Source organism: Narcine bancroftii, chromosome 4 (genome assembly GCF_036971445.1).
Source record: "Narcine bancroftii isolate sNarBan1 chromosome 4, sNarBan1.hap1, whole genome shotgun sequence".
In the NCBI taxonomy this organism is placed as follows: Eukaryota; Metazoa; Chordata; class Chondrichthyes; order Torpediniformes; family Narcinidae; genus Narcine; species Narcine bancroftii.
Genome location: NC_091472.1, coordinates 102,031,632 through 102,048,445, shown reverse-complemented (window position 1 = coordinate 102,048,445; position 16,814 = coordinate 102,031,632). Strand labels below are relative to the sequence as shown.

General features: G+C 33.7%; 1 protein-coding gene across 7 annotated transcripts in view; it reads right to left on the bottom strand.

Moving 5' to 3' along the window:
• adgb (androglobin) overlaps positions 1 to 16,814 on the bottom strand; it is a 308,223-nt gene that overhangs the window by 155,073 nt on the left and 136,336 nt on the right. For 6 of the 7 annotated variants that reach the window (XM_069932245.1, XM_069932246.1, XM_069932240.1 and 3 more), the window contains 3 exons: positions 16,339 to 16,455; positions 13,769 to 13,852; positions 13,110 to 13,155 (listed from right to left, as the gene is read on the bottom strand). In XM_069932245.1, coding sequence (XP_069788346.1) covers positions 13,110 to 13,155; positions 13,769 to 13,852; positions 16,339 to 16,455 — 247 coding nt within the window. The remainder of the gene's footprint in view (positions 1 to 13,109; positions 13,156 to 13,768; positions 13,853 to 16,338; positions 16,456 to 16,814) is intronic. The other variant, XM_069932242.1, reaches the window with a different exon arrangement.

The following is a 16,814-nucleotide window of genomic DNA, read 5'->3' as shown; positions in this document are numbered from 1 at the left end:
ATTCCACTCTATCAAAAGCCTTTTCTGCATCCGATGAAACCACTATTGGATAATTCAACTGAAATTTAGATTTATTTATCAAGGTTATTAACTGTAAAATATTATCTGATGCATACCTATTTTTTATAAATCCCGTTTGATCACCATGTATAATTTTAGGCAGATATTGAGCTAATCTATTAGCCATAATTTTAGCTACAATTTTATAATCTACATTTAACAATGAAATTGGTCTATAAGAAGAAACCTGTAAAGGGTCTTTATCTTTTTTTGGTATAACCGTAATTATTGCGTTAGAACAAGACTCAGGTAATTGAAAAGTATTGTAAGTTTGTTGTAATACATCCTTATAAATAGAAGATACATCAGCATAAAAAACTTTATAAAACTCTATAGAAAACCCATCTTCACCAGGTGCCTTTCCATTCGGCATGTCTCTTATTGCCCTTTCTATTTCATCTTCTGGTAAAGGTTTATCTAACTCTTGTCTATCTTCTTGATTCAATTGTGGCAAGTTAATATTTTCCAAGAAAGAATCTATTGCATCTCCAGTTACATCTTTACATTCCGAAGTATACAATTGTTTATAGAAATTACAAAATTCCTCATTAATCTCTTTTTGATTAAAAGTAATACCTGATTTCTTTCTAATCGCTGGTATAATCCTAGATAATTGTTTCTTTTTTAATTGCCATGACAAAACTTTATGAGCTTTCTCACCCCATTTATGCTTAGTTCAATTCATTAAACATTCAAACCGATATGTTTGTAATTCATTATATTTAAATTTTAAATTAGTTAACTGATTCTTTTGCGTTTCGGTAGCATGTTTTTGAAATTCTTTTTCAGTAGCAGTTATCTTTTCCTCTAAGTCTTCAATCTCTTTAATTCTCTCCTTCTTTACTTTAGAGGCATAACTGATAATTTGACCTCGCAAAAAAGCTTTCATTGAATCCCATAAAACAAAATGACTAGAAACAGAATTACAGTTAATACCAATAAAAATTTAAATTTGCTGTTTTAAAAAACTAATAAATTCTGGTTTCTGCAATAGCATAGTATTAAATCTCCATCTTGAAGCTTTCTGAACATCTTGTGAACTCAAATATTCTAATAATAATAATGAATGATCCAAAACCAATCTAGCCTTATACTCCACAGATGTAACCCTATCCTGCAAATGTGCTGATATTAAAAAATAATCAATTCTAGAAAAAGAATTATGTCGCAAGGAATAAAAAGAAACATCTTTCTCTGTAGGATTAACTCTTCGCCAAATATCAATTAAATTCAAATCTGCCATCATATTAATCACTTGGATTGCCATCTTAGACTTCTTAATTACTCTTGGGTATTTATCCAATAAAGGCACCAACACCACATTCAAATCTCCCTCAATCATCACATTAGAGTTCGATTGTCCAAGTAATAAAGACATATCCACAACAAAAGCTGTATCCTCAACATTAGGAGCATAAACATCAAGCAAGGTTCATGCCTTATTAAAGATTGTACAATTTAATTTTAATAATCTTCCACCATTTTTCTCTTCACTCTGTAACTAAAATGGTAGATTCTTATGTACCAAAATTGCCACACCTTTTGCCTTAGAATTAAACGAAGAATAAAAAACTTGCCCAACCCATTCACATTTGAGTTTCAAATGTTCCTTATCTGTTAAATGAGTTTCCTGTAAAAAAGCAACATCAACTTTTAATTTTTTAAAATAAGCAAGTACTTTCTTATGCTTAATAGGATTATTTAAACCCTGAACATTAAGAGAAGCAAAATTCAATTTAGACATTTCTTACACTGAATAAAACACAACAACAAGAAACAAACAAAAAAAGAAAAAAAGAAGAAAAAAAAGAAACCCCCCAAAAAAAGAAAAAATGAAAAAAACCCTTTGAAATTACAACCAAAAACTAAAAAAAATTAAAAAAGTCATATTTTAAAAAAAATTAATTATTTAAAAAAGATTTAAAAAAAGCTTCACTCCCTAACCCAAAAATTAAAAAGAAAAAAAAGGTCGGAGGTCACAATTACCTCCTCCTGTTTAAACCGCCTAATGCGGTAACTCCCCCAAAATATTGGGTGTGAGATAATTCACACGCAGCTGATGACTTCTGGAAATTGGTGCCCACCCAGTTCCCTCTCCCAACTCCCATCACTATTTAAAATCTTCTCAACAAAAATAATAATTTTTAAAAAAATTTTTTAATTTTTTTTAATCAACTTTGCCATTGCGACCACCATTTCTTCCATTTCTTCCAGAAATCAAATTCCCTTCTTGCAACTCTGCCCTCTTTGGAGACCGTGGAGGACTACGTCGTTCCTGGAATTGCGTAATTGATAAAGACTGAGCAAAATCCATAGCTTCTTTAGGATTATCAAAGAGCTTTGGTTGATATCCATCCTGAAAAATCTTCAGTACCGCAGGGTATCTAAATGTTGCCTTATATCCTTTTTTCCACAATAATTCTTTCACAGAATTAAATTCACGTCGTTGAAACATAATTTCCTGACTCAAATCCGCATAGAAGAAAACACGATTACTCTGAACCATCAAAGGAGATTTGTTTTGCTGTGCATTTCTAATAGCCATACGTAAAATAGTCTCTCTATCACAGTAATTTAAACAGCGAACCAGAACAGGTCTTGGATTCTGTCCTGAAAAAGGTCTCCTCAAAGCTCTATGAGCCCGTTCCACTATTAAACCTTCAGGAAACTTATCTTGTCCCAACACTTGTGGAATCCATTCAGTGAAAAATTTTCTTGGATCTGGCCTTTCTATGCCTTCGGGCAAGCCAACAATTTTCACATTATTCCGTCTGGATTGGTTCTCCAAATAATCAACCTTTTTTGCTAAATTTTTATTCTGAATCTGTAGCGTTTCAATTGTTTTATTCACATCTTGCAATTGATCTTGTACATCACATAATCCTTGATCACACATCTCAAGTCTTTCAATAGTTTCGACTTTAAAAGCTCCATAATCAGCCATCTGTTGAGTATTGACATCCACCAATGCATTAATCTTAGAAGTAAGATTATTCATAGAATCACCTAAATGCATCATTGAAGAAAATATCTTATGTTCAAGACTCTTGAAAAGTATATCAACATCAGTAGATCCAGACATGGTGGGATCCTGCTGTTCTTGTGGAATCAGAGGACCTTTTATTCCTTCTTTTAATTTAGTAGCTTTTCTTGCAGTTTGACTCCGTGTAAGAGCCCCTGCCACAGACCCCCCAGAAGTATCAGGAGGCTGATGATCAGGGTTATCTTTGATCCAAACCTCCTTTAAAAGCTTCGTTACGTCAGTATCTGGAAGAGCTGTTATAACTGATGGTATATCTCCAACTGGTGGCGCCCCAGCTAATTCAGCAGTCAAAGTCTCAGTAGACGTTGTTTGAAATACTGGCATCCGGCCAGCCCTTTGTTCTAAAGGCAGCTGAAAACGACCTTCAGAAAGACTTACGGAATCAGAACGGAGCTCCAAGGCCGAATTCTTCACTTCTTTTCCTGGATCCATTTCACGCTGAGTTGTGGCTTTTTGTAAAAAAGCAGGCTCAGATAATTTCGGAAAATATAATTTTTTAACAATCTGTTGATGTTTCCTTTTACTTTTTTTAACAAATGTACCATTAGGTATTAATTCAACACCTCATACTATTTATAAACTTTTTAAAAAAGTTTTAACGGGCACTTAAAGACAAAACAATAAGCTAGAGTCAGGAGAGGACTGGAAGGCATGTCTGTTCCTTACGCCATCTTGCCACGCCCCCCCAATGTTCATCAATGAAGAATTGTTGCACGGCACCTCACTTAACTGTTGCGGTAGCATCAGGTTCGGAGAAGCCGCTGCAGCCACTACTGCACTTCCATCATATGGAATCTTTGTTTTATAATATAAAATGATTAATGGGGGTTTATATATGATGGTCCTAGATTATAATATTAATTGATATTTTACCAAGATACGAGCAGAATTTTTATAAAGTAATTCATGTGATTTTCATTTTTAATTTTAATAATATTAATTCTAACTAAGAACAAAAATGGGAAACTTAATTAGAGCATTTTAATATACATATTTGTTATAAATCTTTTGATTATCATTGTATCTGTAATCACATATTCAAGGTTACTTGCCTCTGGCAAACTCAAACTGCTTCCTAATTTATTCTTCAAGTAGGATCTCAATTGGTAATATGCCAGCGCTGTATCTCCAGTTATATTGTACTTATCTTTCATTTGTTCAAAGGATAAGAATCTATTTCCTGAAAAACAATTTTCTATTCTTTTAATCCCTTTTTTTCCCCATTCTCTAAGGGAAAGGTTATCTATTGTAAAAGGGAGTAACTTATTTTGCGTCAATATTAGTTTTGGTAATTGATAATTTGTTTTATTTCTTTCTACATGAATCTTCTTCCAAATATTGAGGAGATGATGTAATACTGGAGAACTTCTATGTTGTACCAATTTTTCATCCCATTTATATAATATGTGTTCAGGTATCTTTTCCCCTATTTTATCTAATTCTAATCTCGTCCAGTCTGGTTTTTCCCTTATTTGATAAAAATCTGATAGGTATCTTAATTGTGCGGCTCTATAATAATTTTAAAAGTTTGGCAATTGTAAGCCTCCTTGTTTATACCATTCTGTTAATTTATCTAGTGCTATCCTCGGTTTCCCCCCTCTCCATAAAAATTTCCTTATTATTTTCTTTAACTCCTTGAAGAATTTTTCTGTCAGTTGTATTGGCAATGCCTGAAATAAGTATAATATCCTTGGAAAAATGTTCATTTTAATACAGTTTATCCTTCCTATTAGTGTTAGTGGTAAATCTTTCCAATGCTCTAAATCGTCCTGTAATTTTTTCATTAGTGGATAATAATTGAGTTTATATAGTTGGCCGAGATTTTTGTTTATTTGTACACCTAGGTATCTTATTGCCTGCATTTGCCATCTAAATGGAGATTCCTTCTTAAATTTTGAGAAATCCGCATTATTCATAGGCATTGCTTCACTTTTATTTACGTTTATCTTGTAACCCGACACTTCTCCATATTCCTTCAATTTCTTATATAATTCTTTTATTGATAGTTCTGGTTCTGTTAAGTACACTATAACATCATCCGCAAATAGACTGATTTTATATTCCTTGTCTTTTATTTTTATTCCTTTTGTATTATTATCTATTCTTATCAATTCTGCTAGTGGTTCTATAGCTAACGCAAACAATAAAGGTGATAGTGGGCATCCCTGCCGCGTTGACCTGCTTAAGTTAAATTGCTTTGATACATGTCCATTTACTGTCACTTTCGCTAACGGTCCCTTATATAATGCTTTAATCCAATTAATATACTTCTCCGGTAAACTGAATTTTTGCAATACTTTGAACAAATAATTCCATTCTACTCTGTCAAAGGCCTTCTCTGCGTCTAAAGCAACTGCTACTGTAGGTGCTTTATTTCCTTCTACTGCATGAATTAAGTTAATAAATTTACAAATAATGTCTGTTGTGCGTCTTTTTTTGATAAATCCAGTTTGGTCTAAATTTACCATTTTCGGTACATGCTCTGCTGATCTGTTTGCTAATAGTTTAGCTATTATCTTATAATCTGTGTTTAGTAAAGATATTGGTCTATATGACACTGGTAAGAGTGGATCTTTCCCTTGCTTTAGTATTACTGTAATTATTGCTGTTTTACATGAATCTGGTAAGCTTTGTGTTTCATCAATCTGGTTGATTACATCCAGGAGGGGCGGAATTAATAAGTCTTTAAATGTTTTGTAGAATTCAATTGGAAATCCGTCCTCTCCTGGTGTCTTATTATTTGGTAATTTTTTTATTATCTCTTGTATTTCTACTATTTCAAATGGTTCTGTTAATTTATTTTGTTCCTCTATTTGTAGTTTTGGTAGTTCAATTTTAGTCAGAAATTCATCTATTTTCCCTTCTTTCCCTTCGTTTTCAGTTCGGTATAATTGTTCATAAAATTCTCTAAAGTTTTCCTTAATTTCTTTTGGATTATATGTAATTTGGTTGTCTTTTTTCCTTGATGCCAATACCATTTTCTTAGCTTGTTCTGTCTTAAGCTGCCATGCTAGGATTTTGTGCGTTTTTTCACCCAGTTCATAATATTTCTGTTTTGTCTTCATTATATTCTTCTCCACCTTATATGTTTGTAGTGTTTCATATTTTATTTTTTTATCCGCCAATTCTCTTCTTTTAGTTGTATCTTCCTTCATTGCTAATTTTTTTTCTATATTTACTATTTCCCTTTCCAACTGCTCTGTTTCCTGATTGTAGTCCTTCTTCATCTTGGTTACATAACTTATTATTTGCCCTCTAATGAATGCTTTCATTGCATCCCATAGTATAAACTTATCTTCCACTGATTCCGTATTTATTTCAAAATACATTTTTATTTGTTTTTCAATAAATTCTCTAAAATCCTGCCTTTTAAGTAACATGGGGTTTAATCTCCATCTATACATTCTTGGAGGGATGTCCTCTAGCTTTACTGTCAATATTAAGGGTGAATGGTCCGATAGTATTCTAGCTTTATATTCTGTTTTTCTTACTCTGTCTTGCATGCTAGCTGATAACAAAAATAGGTCTATTCTTGAGTATGTTTTATGTCTAGCCGAGTAATATGAATATTCCTTTTCTTTTGGGTGTTGTTTTCTCCATATATCCAAAAGTTGCATTTCTTCCATTGATTTAATTATAAATTGGTTACTTTGTTCTTTCTGTTAATTTTTTTCCCAGTTTTATCCATATTTGAATCCAAATTCAGGTTGAAATCCCCTCCTATTAATATCTTCCCTTGCGTATTTGCTACCTTCAAAAAGATATCTTGCATAAATGTTTGATCTTCTTCGTTAGGTGAATATACATTGAGTAGATTCCAAAACTCCGAATATATCTGACATTTTATCATTACATATCTCCCTGCTGGATCTATTATTTCCTCTTCTATTTTAAATGGCACATTTTTACTAATTAATATAGCCACTCCTCTTGCTTTTGAATTATACGAAGCTGCTGTTACATGTCCTACCCAATCTCTCTTTAATTTCTTGTGTTCCAATTCAGTTAAGTGTGTTTCTTGCACAAATGCTATATCATTTTTTTCTTTTTTCAGTAAATTTAGCAGTTTCTTCCTTTTAATTTTGTTATGTATTCCATTAATATTTAAAGTCATATAGTTCAACGAAGCCATTTTATACTTTGTTTATCTTCCCTTTCCGTTTCTCCATCATTACCTTTCCTTCTTATACATTTGTTTTCTTGTTTTAAGCCCTTTATAAGACAACATTCCTAAAACATCAAACATTTTCCTTATTCTCCTATTTAAAACTTCTTTAGCCCCAATCTCCCCTTCCCCTCCTGAGTTGTCCTTTATCCCTTGTCAGACAACCACATCTCCCCTCTCCATTTGGGTTTGCGAATTCACTCGCAAGCATCAGCTGATTTTGCAGTGACCGCAACTCCTCCCCACTCAGCCCCCCCAGAAAAGATTTCACTTTTCATATGTAACAAAGGTCACTCTTTTAGTTCCCTCCTTATTCCCTCTATTCCATTTCCTTCCCTTATTAATTCTTGTCTATACTAGCTATATTTTCCTCTAAATACGGATACATTCACGTATGCACATTATACATATACACACTTATACCTCTTTACCCACATACATATAAATCGTTGTCATATTTACTCTCATTACACGTCTTCATCCCTCAGTCTATTTTGTAATTGTTCTGCAAATTTTCTTGCTTCTTCTGGATCCGAGAATAGTTTGTTTTGTTGTCCTGGAATAAATATTTTCAATACCGCTGGATGCTTTAGTATAAATTTATACCCTTTCTTCCATAAAATCGCCTTTGCTGTATTGAACTCCTTTCTCTTCTTTAGGAGTTCAAAACTTATATCTGGATAAATGAAGATTTTTTGCCCTTTGTACTCCAGTGGCTTGTTGCCCTCTCTTACTTTTTCCATTGTCTTCTCCAGTACCTTTTCTCTTGTAGTATATCTTAGGAATTTTACTAAAATAGATCTTGGTTTTTGTTGTGGTTGTGGTTTAAAGGCCACTGCTCTATGTGCCCTTTCTATTTCCATTTCTTGCTGTAGTTCTGGACATACTAGGATCCTAGGGATCCAATCTTTTATAAACTCTCTCATATTCTTGCCTTCTTCATCTTCCTTAAGGCCCACTATCTTTATGTTATTTCTTCTGTTATATTTTCTGAGCTAACATTTCTTGTGTCTCTATAACTTTTTTATTAGATTCCTCTAATTTCTTTTTTAAGTCCTCTACCTCCATTTCTACTGCTGCTTCCCGCTCTTCCATCTTGTCCATTTTCTTTCCCATTTCTGTTAAGGTCATATCTATTTTATTCATTTTCTCTTCTGTGTTGTTTATCTTCTTCTTAAATCATTAAATTCCTGTGTTTGCCATTCTTTAAATGACTCCATGTATTCCTTAATAAGAGAAAGTATATCCTTTATCTTGCCTTTCCCTTCTTCTTCTATTTCACTGTACTCTTCCTCTTCTTCTTCCTCTGGGTTGGCCATCTGTTGTTTCTTTGTTGCCCTTTTCTTCTCTTCTTTCTTGTTTTCATTGTCTTCTGTGTTCTCTTCTTGCTGCAGGTGTTCTGCAGCTGTCGTTGCCGGCTGTGGAGATCGACTCCCCAGTTGGTCACCCCTCCCGTCGGTGTGTTTTTTTTCATGCACGGTTGCGCACTTTTACTCGGCTCTACGAGCCATTTTTGTAGTCCACTTTCTACCGACCTGAGGGAGCGGGTTTCTCTCTCCACCGCGGGCCTCTTCGAACAGGTAAGGCCTTCTCCTTCTTCCTCCGTTGTCTTCTCTTCCTCTCTTCTTACCGTTGATTTCGATTTTTCTTTTTTTGTCGCCATCTTCTTTCCACCTTTATACTCACTTTTCTTTAACTTTTATTTCTGTGCCTTTGTGTTTTCCTTTGTTTTTTCCGACTTTTCTGGAGAGGGCTGGAGTTCACCGTCCGGCCACTACTCCATCACGTGACTCCCTCAATTTTTTTCTCCTTTACTGGATTTAAATTGATATTTTTTGATTGGAGGGGGTGGCTTGACCCTGCACTCGACCATTCATCTCCCAAAATTGCCACATTAAATAAGTCTGCTCTCCTCATTAACTCATTCATGTTACAGTGTTGCATTATAGATATTTGGAGATATTTTTTATCCAAATGATAATGAATTTTCTTTTTTTTCCTAAGGTGCATCACACATATTCTCAGATTATTTCCTTGCAAATAAATAATTAATTCCATTGATTGATTCCTGTCAATATGAAAGCATATTAATCTCTGACCACTCTCCAGTGGTATTATCAATTAATATTTTGGATTTTACTGGAACTACTAAACAATTGCACTTGAATCCTATTTTATTGTTAGATCCTGACTTTTTAGAATACATAAAAGACCAAATTTCTTTCTTTTTTGAAAAAAATTCCTCTTCAGTGGTTTCTGGTTTGATAATTTGGGATTCTTTTAAAGCATATATTAGGGGGCAACTTATTTCATTTATGGCTAATGTCAAAAAGAGAGCCAATTTAGAGAGATGAATTGGCCATTCAATTGAAGCTTATTGACCAGCATGATTTACTTCCTACTCAGACTCTTACTATTCAGACTCAGCTTTTACAGAGTAAATACAAATTATAGATCACAGTGATAAAGCAGGAAAGTTTTAGCTCGCCAATTGAAAGATTATACTGCAAAGCGACTTATTTCAGAAATCTGTAAAAATAACAGGATTATTACTACCGAGTATGAAGAGATAAATGAAGCCTTTGATAGTTCCATTCCAACTTTTATAAATCAGAAACCCCTAAAGACTCAATTTGCATGGAAGAATTTTTAGATAAGTTGAATGTTCCTTTGTTTTCTTCAGAAGACCAGTTACTGTTGGGAAAAGCCTGTTTCCCTTGAGTAGATTGTTACAATAATTAACTCTACAATTCCGGAAAATTCCCGGCCCTGATGGTCTTCCAACTGAATTTTATAAAACTTTCTCGCAATCATTGGTATCCCATTTAGATTCAGTTTTCTCTGAATCTTTTAATGTTTAAAATTTACCTGCTACTTTCTAGGAAACCTCAATTTCACATTCCCAAAAAGAATAAGGACTTATCTGATTGCTGCTCTGATAGGCCAATCTCTCTTTTGCTCACTGATGCTAAGATTCTGCCTAAAATATTGGCCTGTAGGTTGGCAAATTTTATACTTCTCATTATTCCTGAAGATCAAACTGGGTTTATAAAATGAAATTATTCACAATTTAATATCCATTGTTTATTAAATATTCTTTACACTTCTCCTGTTTCATTTTTTGCGTGTTACCTCATTAGATGCTGAAAAAGCTTTTGATAAGGTAGAATGTGACCATTTAGTTAAAGTGCTCGAGAAATTCAATTTTGGCCCTAAATTTAGTCATTGAATTAAATTGATATATTTATCTCCTGTTGCCTCAATTTTTACCAACTCTTTAAAATCCAAACCCTTTAATCTTTACCATGGAACAAGGAAAGTTTCTCCTCTTAGCCTGGTTCTATTTAATTTGGCAATAGAATAGTTAGCGGTGGGTTTTTGGAAATCTAATGACATCTTTGGTATCTTAAGGGGGAGGGGGGAATGTTCATAAGGTCTCTTTATATGAGGATGATCTTCTGTTGTTTCATACCTTGATCATTTGATTTCATCCATTCTGTCACTGCTCCACCAATTTGGTCAATTTTCAGGTTATAAATTGAATCTTCAGAAAAGTAAGTTGTTTGTATTGAAGTCGTCTGGATCTCTTGATAATGCCCTTCATTTTAAAATAACTAAATATAAATTTAATTATTTAGGTGTTACTATTATTAAAATTATAATAATTTGTTTAAAGAGAATTTTCTGACTTTAATGAACTAAAAAGTCTTTAGCTCAGTGATCTCCTCTTTAGATGGCCTTAATTGGATTAATTAAAGTTATTAAGATTAATATCTTACCCAAGTTTTTATTTATTTTCCAAGCTGTTCCCAAAAACATTTTTGATTCATTTGACTCAATTATTTCCTCATATATTTGGAAAAATAGCTGTCCTCATCTATGTCAAGTTTTCCTTCAAAACCTTAAAAAGAAAGTGGTTTGGCTTTACCCAATTTTAGACTTTACTATTGGGCAGCTAAAATTAGATGCATCATTTTGGATTCATTATAAGGACAGAATGGATGCTTCAAATTGGTTAAATTTAGAAATTAATTCTACTAAAAAATATTCTCTTATTTCAATACTTGGAGCACCATTACCTTTTTCCGCTTCCACATTAACTGACAATTTTATTTTTAAGCATAATTTGAGAACTTGGTTCCAGTTTAGATTTTTTTTGGATATGATAGATTTTTACTTGCTAGCCCTATATTACTTAATTCTTTTTGTTCACCTTCTGTGCAAGATTCTGCTTTTTGTGAATGGCTTAAATTGGGTATCCAATCTTTTCAAGATAACATGGGATTCTATCTTAAAATTGGTAAATTCATTTTCTTTGTGTGCCTGACATTAGCTTTTACAATTTAAGGTAGTACATTGAGCTTACCTTCCTAAAGTTCAATTGGCTAAATTTTACTCTAACATTTCCTTGACAGGTGTAAAACTGAAGAAGGTACTTTGTTGCATTTGTTTTGGTCTTGTTCCTTTCTTTCCATTTTTTGGGAAGATATCTTTTATACCTTATATTTAGTTCTCAAAGTGAATTTGATACATAATCGCATAATTGCCCTCTTTGGATCAACTAGGACAAATGATTTGAATTTAACTATGTCTCAATCCCATGTTGACTCTTTTACCTCCCTTATTGCTCGATGTTCTATATTGATGAGATGGAAAAATGCTGTCCCTCCTCCACAAAACTCAATGAAATGATGGTAAGCCTAACTTTGGAAAAAAAAAATCAGATATTCTTCTATTGTAAAATAAAAAATTAAAAAAAAAGATATTCTTCTATTGTAATGGACTTAATTTTCTGTTTATAGGGTCCTTTTATTAATTATTTTCATAATTTATAAGACCATTTTGATCTTGTTTTATGTGTTTATTTATTTTAATGGTAGTGAAATTATATGTACTTACCGGATATCCTTAGAAGAGTAGGGGGTGGAATTTCTAGAATTGAATAGTATAATATTTACTTTTTAATTGTTTAATTCCTAATTACTTTTTCTCTCTGTTTGAATGTTATGATATTGAGTTTATATATAGCTTTATTTTTCTTATATAACAGATTTTTTTCTCCATATTCATTTTCATATATTACCTTGGATTAATGGCTTCTATTTATGTACTATTTCTGTAAAATAAAAAAAATTGAAAAAGAAATCACTGTGTTCATTATTAAAGTTAGAGTGAAAATACATTACCATTATGAATTTTTTTTCTGGAAAATTGGACAAACAGCAAATAATGAAGATTTGTCTTAGCAAAAAGCTGGCATTGATATAATGACCTGAACAAATGCCTTTTGAACTAGGAACTTCAGAGATGAAAACAGCAAGAATGGGAAAAGAATAATGGTCTATGTTTCAAGCTGGAACTCTTTATCAATGCTTTTTCAGATTTGATAAGGAGCTACGGCTCAAAACGTTGACCATTCTTTTCCTCCCACTGATACTGCTTGACCCACTGTGCTTCTCTTGTAGACTGTGCTTAGCTTCACATTTCAGCAACTGTCTTTCAGAAATTCAATATTTAATGAGTATGTGTGAGTGAGGCACACTTGCTTTTTATTTTCTCAGATGGCTTGGTTAGTTCACTGAAGTATTTTTATCTTCTTTGGAAATGGGAGAAAGAGATTCTAAAAATTAATTGATCCAAGAGAAAAGGTATTCAAAGAGCAGAAAAATTGATTATATTTGTTCCATGCTTAAGTACTTAAGTACCTCCTCCTTGAAGATGTATCTTATGTTGTATGAATGTTAGCAGGTCTGATAGTTTAGTTTTCAGTTGCTTCATTTTTTTCTTGCATATTCCTACATCTCATACGTACATTTAGTGTTGTAAAGGAAACATACTCACCTTCAATTAAATTATGCAGTCGCTGCTGTATATTCATATTTTCTTCCTAATTAATGAAAATAGAATCATATGTATAAGCAAAATAGTACACTATGACAATCTAAGAGACTGGGAAATCTGCTGAAGGACTAATCTACCACCTAGTGGTGGCAGTAGGTGAAACCCCGACTTTTCCTATCATATTTGAAAAGGAACATCTTTCACACCAACTATGACCATATCTATAGATTCCTCTGAGCTCATTCCAGATAAGCATCATCTGAGTGAAAACATTTCCTTTCAGGTCCCTCCCAAATCTTTCCCCTCTCTTCTTAAACCTATGCCTCTCATTCTAGAATCATCTATTCTGGGGAAAAAGAATGTGAGCATTTACTTGTTCCATACCCCTCATGATTTTGTGAATCTTCATAAGATCATCCTTCAGATCCAATCTATTCAACTCAAATCTTGACAATACAAGATTTCCCCTGCAACTCAAATCTTCCAGAACCGACAACATTCAAGTTAATCTCCTTTGAGACTCCTTCAATTTATTGATGTAGCTGGGAGACTGGAACTGCCCAAATGAAAACAAGTTTGGTCTCACTAACACCTTGTATAACTGAATCATGAGAACCCAACTTTTGGACTCTATGTCATGCCAACTGTGTCAAACTCACTTTATCAGGATCCACTGAAGAATGTCGCCAACCTTTAGCAGATGAAAACTGACCTCCTGACTTTACAGATTCTGCCAGTGCTTCCTGCAAGTACAAGATGACAATTGCTTAATTTATGTCATATTTGATGGAGACACTGTTTTCTAAATACATTTCAAATCTGAGTGTTGCTTTCAAGGTCAGCATTTATTGTCCATCCCTAATAGTTCTTGCTCTTAAGAGGGTGGCAATGAGCAGCCACTTTGAACTGCTGTGATCCTTCTGACAAAGGTGCTCCCACAGTGCTTTTTATGTTTTGGCCTCCACAGTGATGAAGGACCTGTGATATATTTCCAAGGATGGTGTGTAAATTGCAGAGGAATCTGCAGGGTGTGATGATCCCATGGATATGCTGCTCTTGTCCTCATTTGGTTATAGAAGATTTTGGTTTGATTATGCTGTCAAAGAACTCTGGGTGAGTAACTGCAGTGCAATCTGTGGATGGTTAACACTTGGGATATTTGGAGGTGAAACACTCATTGCAGGATGCCCAGCTTCTAACCAGCTGGTTAGGTTTAGTTTCTGGTCAGTTGAGACACCTAGGATCCAGGATATTGAATGATGGAGATATCAGTGATGATAATGCTATTGAACATCCAGAGTATGTGGTTAATCTTCTGGGATATAATGAGTGCAGTGAATAGAAGGGAATAGGCTGATGTGGTATACTTGGATTCCAGAAGGCATTTGATAATGGTGAATGGAATTGGGGATGAAGGTTTAGGATGGATACAGAATTATTTAACAATTTGAAGGCAGAGCGTTGAGATAAATGGGTGTTCCTCTGGTCGTCAATTGCTGAGCAGAGTATTTCAGGGGTTGGCGCTGGGCCCACAATTGCTAACAATATAGATGATTAATTTGGAGGAGAGGAGTAAGTATAGCATTTGTAAGTTTGTTGGTGGCACACAATCAAGTGGAAAACCAAATTGTGCCAAGGAACTGGTGGATGGAGTACAACTTTGGAAACTGTGAGGATCTCTATTTGGAAGAAAAAAATAGATCAATGATATTTAAATGACAGAGAGTAATGGATGTCTGGAATGCACTGCCAAGAGTAGTGGTGGAGGCTGATACAAAAGTGACTTTTAAAAGACTCTTAGACAGGTACAAGGATGAAAAAATAGGGGTTTGCGTGTGTTAGATTGGCACTTAATTTTTGTGAAGCTTGAGAATGAATTATTTAATGAATGAGTCTTTAATTATTTCATTATTGGAAGAACCATAATAAGATTTTTAAAAGAATTTTGTGAATGGGATATTGAAGATTTTTTTTTAACTATGTCATGATTTGACAAAGCATTTTAAAAGAATTCACTGATTTGTTATGTTTTTTCTCCTTGGAGTAAATGGCCAATTTTCTGTGATTACAGCACAATCATCTTATTCAAATGATGGTTTAATGGGGTGCAGGAAACATGACTGAACAGTAAGGTTTTTGTCCTTCACTGTGGTCAACAGCTGCCCAGATGTCTAGGCTCTGGAAAGGAATGAAACAATAGTAGTTTTGTACTAACATGCAACTTTCACTTGGATGGAATATGAAGAGCAAATGATATACATGATAGGGACTAGTGCCGTGTTTCATTAACTGGCAATGGGGTGTGGACAAAAGTTCATTAAGTAATGTCATTCATCACTGCAATGTTTCTGATGAAGAATTTTGAAAGGAGTTATTTGTAAAGAATTTAATTGCTACTCAATGATTCCAGATTGGGATATCCAGAAAAATACCTTTTATTTTACAGGAAATTTCTGCTTGGAATTAAATTGTTTGTTGTTAACAAACCAAGACCTGGTATTTGATGGTATTACATGACACAGTAACAAATGATAACTTATATATCCTGTTCATAATCTTCTTTAAAAGCTATGATTATAGTTGTTTCCATGATAAAACAATTAATGACCCTGATCAATTGATTCTCAAGTTTTACGAAAATAATTTGCCAGTGCAAAATATCAGTAACGACTAAACTTGCACTTCCCGATCTACTGTTTGAAATACTTCGGAGCATCTGGAAAATTCTTAGCCTATCTCCATACATTGGATGCACAGGATAGTTTGAAATGTCTGAAGAAAACTTGAGTTTGTTTTGGACGTTCCCATCCAGTGACCTCTGGGAGCTGCCTTGGATTCACTTGCCATTGACTTCAGGAGCATTCTGAATGTTGTTGAGGTAAAGAACCAGGGCACTTCATACCTAGATGGCATTCCTTCCCAGAACCAAAACATTTGTTTGGAGGGTTGACCTTTTTTTGGCAGAATTGTTGGTTATTTTTCCATATTTCATCATACAGGTATATTCAATTTATTGAATTATCAACAGATTAGCATTTATTATATTTTTAACAACTTCATATGTTTTTGCCCAATTTGTTTCAAATGTCTCTGATTAGAAATGGCTTCTAATAGGACAAACTCAGTGAAGCCACGGTGTCAGTGACAGCTGTGTAACTGCAAATAGTTAATGTGGCCATAAGACAAGGTACAACCTGTCTCCCTACTTAAATTGGAATGATCATTTCACCTTCTTACGGTCTGTTGTGCTACTTTGATGACTTTTTCCACTTCCATGCCGACTGTTACCACTGTGGGACTTGACTGACAGCTGGCCAACTGACTTCATGCTTTCAATTTTCCATTCCTGCAAAGTGGCATTTGTTAAAAATGGTTACCCTTGATGGGGAGACATCATCCTTAACTTACCTGGATAACAATATCAGCTTTACAGTGGTATTGTGCAAACATTCATGGAAGGCACTTCTGCACATCCAAAACAAAATTCTCATTTTTTTTCTTCTTTCCTCTCTTGTTCTTGGAAACTATGAACAAACTAATCTTTGTTTATTGAGTTATTAACCACTCTTTCATGGATACATCTATTTCTATATCCTCTATCAGTCTTAATATCTATGAAACATTGTTCCACATATATATATATATATATATATATCTTCCATTGACTGTCTAACCTCTTTTGCTGTCTTTTCTTGATGTCAAACC